The sequence below is a fragment of the Mesitornis unicolor genome, unplaced genomic scaffold (assembly GCF_000695765.1).
Source record: "Mesitornis unicolor isolate BGI_N332 unplaced genomic scaffold, ASM69576v1 scaffold23164, whole genome shotgun sequence".
Lineage (NCBI taxonomy): Eukaryota > Metazoa > Chordata > Aves > Mesitornithiformes > Mesitornithidae > Mesitornis > Mesitornis unicolor.
The window spans coordinates 4,040-11,397 of record NW_010178390.1 but is presented as its reverse complement, the minus strand read 5'-3'; the positions used below and the strand labels follow the sequence as shown (position 1 = coordinate 11,397).

The 7,358-nt window shown below is 38.4% G+C and overlaps 1 protein-coding gene across 1 annotated transcript; it reads left to right on the top strand.

Moving 5' to 3' along the window:
• The first annotated feature begins 564 nt into the window (after window positions 1–564).
• CLN8 (ceroid-lipofuscinosis, neuronal 8 (epilepsy, progressive with mental retardation)) lies at window positions 565–1,842 on the top strand. The gene is given in 4 exon segments (XM_010182446.1): window positions 565–964; window positions 967–1,016; window positions 1,018–1,107; window positions 1,528–1,842. Coding segments are annotated over 4 exon segments (855 nt in total).
• The last annotated feature ends 5,516 nt before the right edge of the window (window positions 1,843–7,358 follow it).

Sequence of the window (7,358 nt, the reverse complement as noted above, 5' to 3'; positions counted from 1 at the left end):
TTTGTAGTTTTATGTCCTGGATCTGTGTTTAACATTCTGAATTGCACCCAAGGCTGTAGGAAGTGGTGGAAAATTAGGGAGGGAAAAGCAGGGGAGTAGGAGAATAATCGCATGTTGCTCTTGAAATACTGGTTTCATAAGTAAGAAAACAGGGTTTGCTTCTTGTTTTTTTTCTCTTCCTCTTTATTGCCTTCTTACTTTGCCCTCTTCAGCTTTTGTTTCAGTGTGTTACTTTGTACTAGTACAGATTTTGCAAGCCAATTGTTAACCTTAAACGCACCACATAGGGTTTTTGTTTGTCTACTTGTCTTTGGGATGACTGTGCCTAATGCCAAAAGGACAAAAGTCATAACTGCAGTGGAAGTGAGTTCTCCATAGTTTAGAAGCTATGTATATGGGTGACTTAAAAATTCACTTAATTGTTTTCTCATATTCCAGATGGAAAAGAAGAGCTCTTGGTTTCTGAGTTGCAGAATAGCAGAGGCTAAATAGGTCTAAAGGAGACTAGTGCGGGTGAGAAGTATCAAGCTCCTTGCAGGGCATTGCTCTGTAAAAAAAGAAGAAATGAATCCTACAAATGATGATACCGTGTTCAGGACCATTTTTGACTGGGACTATCTCTTATGGGAAGTTCGTTTGACGTTTTTAGCTGCTGGTTTTTTAATCTACTTGGGAGTATTTCTTCTGTCTCACTGGATGTCTTCATGGTTAAGTATCACCTATCGTGCCTTGCATGCAAAGGAGAAGGTGTTTTGGAATATGGCAGTCACACGTGGTGTGTTTGGACTTCAGAGCTGTGTTGCTGGGTTATGGGCATTGCTCATAGATCCTGTTTTTCACGCTGACAAAGTGTATTCACAGCAAAAGTGGAGTTGGTTTAACTGTTTAATAGCTGCTGGGTTTTTCTTGCTTGAAAATGTAGCTGTTCACATATCCAACATTATTTTTAGAACATTTGATGTGTTCTTGGTTGTTCATCACTTGCTTGCTTTTGGTGGCTTGGCTGGTCTAGTAATTAATGTGAAATCTGGACATTATCTGCCTTTGATGGGAATGTTGCTGGAGATGAGTACTCCCTCAACATGCATTTCCTGGATGCTTCTAAAGGTAAGAACAGGATAATTCTTAAATTACATTTGTAACAGTTTTCGTGCATTTCACTTGTCCATAGGTAATCTGTGTGGTTTGTCTAGATAGCTTTTCAGCAAAACTGCATTCATCTAACTGATATCCATGTTATTGTTATACCTGCTTTTGTTGTAGTAATGGTATTTCTGTAGTCTTCCATACAGGTTTCTGTGTGATGCTGTGTGCATGTGGATAGTGAGATGGTATAGATTAATTCTGAGTTTGGGATGCCATATGCATGTGGAATATCATAGCTTTCCATGGAAAAAGTGCCTGGGAGTGTGTGTATACAGAAGTTGAGTATTTGCATTAGTGGTACAGATTCATCAGTGCCTTATCTTTAAGTAGCAATCTCACTTCTGCATATTTTCTGTTCTTTTTTTTTTTTTTTTTTCCTAGGCTGGTCGTGCTAATACCTTATTCTGGAAGGCAAACCAGTGGGTGATGATCCACCTGTTTCACTGCCGCATGATTCTTTGTTACCACATGTGGTGGGTGTGTATTTTCAACTGGAATTCTGTGGTGGAAAACTTGGGACTTCTTCATTTTATTGTTTTATTCTCAGGATTATTTGCTGTTACACTAATACTTAATCCATACTGGAAATACAAAAAAACTCATCAACTCCTCAGCCCAACTGACTGGAACTTTGAAAATAAAGCAATGGAAAATGGAAAATTAAATGGTGAAACGCATCAAAAGAAGAGGATGTAACACTGAAACAGCTGTTTCCTAGTCCGATAGTGGAAGAATACAATGCGAAGTAATTTTTTGCCCATGAACTAGCAGCTTTTGCACAAAGCTCATTAACACAGTGATTCCTTGCTGGTAGTATTCTAGATGCATCAGAGAAGTATTTAAAAGCATTGTTTGTGTTTCATATGTGCATGCACATATGATCTTCAACCTCTTAGTTATGAATTACACCAACAATTCTGTCAGTTTGGACAGTATTTCATGATTTAATAGTGACAGGCTCTCTCATGGTATCCTTTGTCCTAATGCTTCAGAGTGACTTTACAGTTAATTTGTCTATTAAGCTCAGCTTGAATCAAGTTTAGCTTGAATCCTATTTCACTTACGTTAGAGATACTGGTACTGGAAATAATGTTGTTCATTAAGATCATTTATGACCCAAGTTAGGTATGCATGGGTACCCAGTTCCTGTGTGCCATTAAATCATTCCAAGTGTCTGAATTGGTCAGTGGTAGGGTGCAGTCATGGCTGGGTTTTGGGTTTCTTTTTTGGTTGGGTTGTTGTTGTTTTTCTTTTAAGTGCACTTGAGGAAGATAATTGTTTGGAGTGTTCACTGTCAAAATGAGTTATAGTTTCCAGGTTGCCCTCAGTATGGGAGGAGTTCATATCCACCACAAACGTGTGTGGGGATGCAGGCATTAGTTATACTGGTGGTCCAGCTAGATAATCATAGTGGTCCCTTCTGGACTTGAAATCAGTGAAATACAAGAGACAACAATAGAACCTTTGACTGTGTTTCATCCTTGATAAGCTTGTTGATTGGTAAAATTATTTTCTTTGTAGGTCCCACATGAGCAGTCATGCAATTAGTTCCACTAGTGCTCCTGTGTTTCCTCTTATTTTTGGAAATTCTCTTGGTTCTAGAGGGTTTTAGAATCTGAGGTGATTCCTCTGTGGAGGAAAACTCATACCACCTCTTTTAGGAGTTCAGTTGCTAGTATTTTTCAATTTTACTTCAAAGAACATAAAAGGGTACACTAACAATGCTTTGCACTTTATCTGCCATATCACTGAATCTTCCCTTGAGCTAAGAAATACGGTTGCGTTTTGGATGCGGACTTGGCAAATTTTGGCACATGTTCTCCTGCTAATATTATTGGTCTGATGGTTCCTGGATGAAATGTTGGACAGCAGGTGATGGTGTAAAGATCATGACAGCAGAGTGACATCTAGTGGCAGAAGAATGACAAATGTACTCGTTAGTTTTGGTGCCCTGAACTAGTGAGATAAAAAGCCCGTCATTTGAAGCTTTGTCATACGGTGATGTGAATGCTACACAGATTTATTTTCCAAAGTAGTAAGACTGGGCAAGCCTAAGCTGTGAAGAGTTTTAGGTCGAGGCAATGAGTTAGAGGCTTTGTGTACTGGTCTGTGGTGGAGCGTAGTGTTTTAAATGTGTAAAGGAAGCATTGTTTGGTCTAAACAACCGCATTTGATTAAATTTTGGTGAGAATGTCTTTGATATTGTTCAGAGTGAAGGGAGGAAGCTAGTGTTTAGGTTGCTGTGTTCCCTAATGCGTTCTATGTGAGCACAGAGTTGACGAGCTGCTCTCTAAGGGTGAGGAAACCTTCCACTGTTAGCTCACAGATGTACAGCCAGATCTTGTTGGTAGTGATGAAGTGGTGAGTATCTGAAATTGCCCATTCAAAACTAGGCTGAGAGGGTCATAGTAATTTCACACAGCAACCTATCTGTTGTCCTGCTGATACTCAGTAGAGAAAATCTAAATTTTATGCTACCTTCTGATTTCTAAGCAGGCCAGAATGAGGTTGCTGTGTTTTGGCAGTGTGGCCTGTCTGGATGCCATCCTACACAAAAAAGGAGTTCTCTAAAGCTACTTGCATACCTCTCCTAAGGGTTTTGTTTGAGAAAGTAATGCTAAAAGTACTTCAGAAGAAAGCAGAAGGATTAATTCCTCAGAAGCAGAACCCAAATACATGATCCAAATGCACATCTTGCAGAATCCAAACCTTACTTGCAGGAGTTCCAGGGGGGAAGGTGAAGGATGTCACCAGATATTAAAATGATGGTGTGCTCTATGCAGCTTAAAAATGAAAAGGTTTGGATTTGATAAAACAAGGCAATAATTCTAAAAATCCCAGCTACAGAATTCTGAGGAATCCTAACAGAAAATGGAAGCATCAGAAGATAAATAAATTTAGGCCAAGTGTGTAATTCTTGTAGTGACTGGGTAAAGGAGGTGAAGTTTCTATGTGCTAAAATAAAACAATATGGAGGGTTGGGGGTAGGAGTGAATTTGGGGCTGAGAAAAGAGATTAGGTGTGGTTCAAGCAGACAGAAGAATAGTTTTGTCAGTGGCACCAGACTTCTAAGTTTTAATATTTTGTATTTTTAATATGTGTAATGTTATTAATCATTCATTAAAAGTACATTTTATCATAATAAGGCAGTCTCTCTAGTATGCATTTTAGTGTGAGTTTTTTTCATGCAAAGACTATCATGGCATATGTTAAAAACCTTTTGTATGTCTTAACTATATAACTAATAATACTTCAGAGCATCTGTTAACCTAAACACTGCTAGACCTGCTAGAACAAGAGAACTATGCAATAAAGCAAATAACAGGACTAATTGTATTTCTGTTGGTTTGAGGGGCGAGGGGATTTTGTAGTCCAACTAGAAATATAACAGGACATAAAAATACAGACCACCTTTCTTCATCATCTTCATGGCCTAGAGTTGGAGTTACCAGTTCTGTTACATACAGCCTAATTTTTTTATTATTATTTTTAATACTGAGGTGTTTTCTTCAATGCATTTTGGCTGCTCCCTTCCAGAGGTCTTTCTGGTTTATGATTGTGGATGAATGTCTCATTGCGCCGAAACGAGACTGAAAAAGTTTACTAATGGAGGGGTTTGGTGTCTGATTACTCTTACAACTCTTATGATTTGATGTCTAATTACTCTTATAACTAATTGATGCTTTTCAACCTGAAGGAGGACTAACCATTGTTTGTAAATTCTGTTAATGTGAAACTGTTCCCAGTCCTGTTGTGCCTCTCTTATAATGCCTCATCCGCAATGTGATGTAGAAAAACTCACAGTCAGCTTTAGTAGTGACTGGATCAGGTCACAGGGTGTGCTGCTGCCATGATTTGGAAAACTCTTGCATAATGTTTTTGGGTTAATTTCTTGTGTGCTGAGATGACTATTAGAGACTTGATCCTGCTTGCTTGTTGGACAGGTTTATTCAAGAAGTGCTGTCTGTGTTACCTTTCTGGCTGAAGGTGTTGGTTTTCTTTTTAAAATGTCTGATCTAAAACACCCTAGCCAGGCATCTGGTTCTTACTGTCTTCATACAGCATTCCTAAATCACAGTTTGTGTTTGCCTCTGTTTGTGTCCTGCCTTATGTTTTTTCCAAAACCTGCCACTATTCTCCCTCCCACACCTCAATTTGTCCATATTTACTTTTACTTGCAGTACTGGTCATGGTCTTGTAGCAGTTGCATTACCATGGTGATGTCTTTATCTGATAATTTTCAGCAAGTACTGTTGTGCTCTTCCTCCACTAAATATCCATGTCCAAATCTTTCAGGTTTTTTGTTTTTCTGGTAAAACTTATTGTCATATACAGTTATAAGACACCTTTCTTAACCTCAGGGAGACTTCCATTTACAGTGTTTTAGAAGCGTTAAACAAATTTAAGTCGACTCTTATACAATATAATGTTTGTTGAATGGTACAGCATCTTTACACTGTGTGCATAAATAAAAGTGTTTTATTCAGTAATCGTCTACTGTGAGTTTCATTTACTGATTAAAATAATGCCAGTTATTTTTTACTTGCTATTTGTAGCTTTAACAGTTTTTCCAGTGTATGGACTAAAAAGATGACTTATTTTGAAATATTCTGTTAAACTTGACAAAGGTAATGTCATATCCATGGAAATAGCTATAAAGCCTTGTAAAACTAATGTCCCTCCACCAATATTTAACATATTACTAACATGAGCATGTTTATTTATATCACTTAAACACTAGAAGCTGCACTATGTGTAAATATAAATATGTGTTAAAAACAGTTAAAAAACACTTTTCCACTTGGAAATGACTCTTATGGCTTGTGGTTTTGAAGTGTGTGCTCTATTTTTGCATTGGGTTCCAACTGTGTAGAAACTGTGGTACTCATTTGGTACCATATGACACTTCATTGTTTAGTATGAAACACCTTAAATTTAAAAAAAAAACCCAAACAACACACCAAAAAAAACCAGCCCACAAAAAACCCCCAAAATCAACTTGTCTCACTGCTAATTAACAAAATACAGTTCTGAGCATTAAACGTGTGTGTTGCATGGTGCTTTGCAGGAATTGATTCCTTATGCTTTTTAGCATTAGTGAGTTAAAGGAAAATAGCATCATTACTGGCATTTTAATTATTCTTGTAAGAATGTACTGTGTAAGCAACTGGCTGGCATAATTTTACTAGATGATTTTACTAGATGCCTCTGCAGTGAAGTCCCCCAGATCAACTGAAGCAGAATTAAGACATTCATGTGTAAAGCTCCACTAACTGGAATGTGTGTGGGTACAGACTGGGATGAGAACTACAATGCGCAATAGTATTTGTATGAGTAAAGTTGTTTGGGTTTGTTTTTAAATCTGTGAAAGGAATTTAAATTTTATTAATGTTTTGCTATTCAGATGTTTTCAATTCACAGGTAAGAAATTTTATTTGGTTCTTACCATACTCCCAGAAAAGCCTTAGAGCACACTTGCATTGACAGTGTTATTCAGCAGTTACAATCTTTTGATCTTGTGTCATGGCACCTGCGTTTAAGTTGGCAATTTGGAACAAAAAAGTAAGGATGGTCATTAACTAAGTAAATGATGCCTGTTGCTGTAGTTGTCAGCCCCCAGATGGGTTTCCAGTGTTGGAAGAGGCATTGCATGCTCTGGATCTGATTGCCTATTAGCGTGTTCTGCCAGTGCCAGTGTCGCCCAGCAAAAATGAGTGTTCCTGCGGCACATTGTGCCTTACTGCTTTCTGTAAGTAAAATGGTGCTGAGTGGGGTGGAATGACAAAGATAATGATGCAGCAGACGTGCAAGGATGCAACAGTGTTTAAGGTGGCAAACTGGTCGCTCTCCTGCTTTGCTGCTTCTGCTGCCAAAAGCACTTTGCCATGTGAACGCTGCGTTCTGTCACCAAAGCTGCGCTCACTGAGGTTTAAGCATGGGGCTTGCACCAAGCAGGGGGATTAAATACACCTGACAAAGGACTAATTTTGTAGCAGGTTTACATTTCTGGACCATGCTGTTCTGCTGTCAGGATCTTTTAAGAGTAAATCAAGGTGGTAACTATGATACCTTGAAAAACAAAGCCATGGAGGCAACTACTAAAATAGAGAAGTGTTTTGCAAAGACTAGACGTGGAGCTTCTGAGTAGAGCTTGATCATCCTGTCTTGTGGGTCATATTTACAGGGAGAAACTGTATCCTGGAAAGCAACAG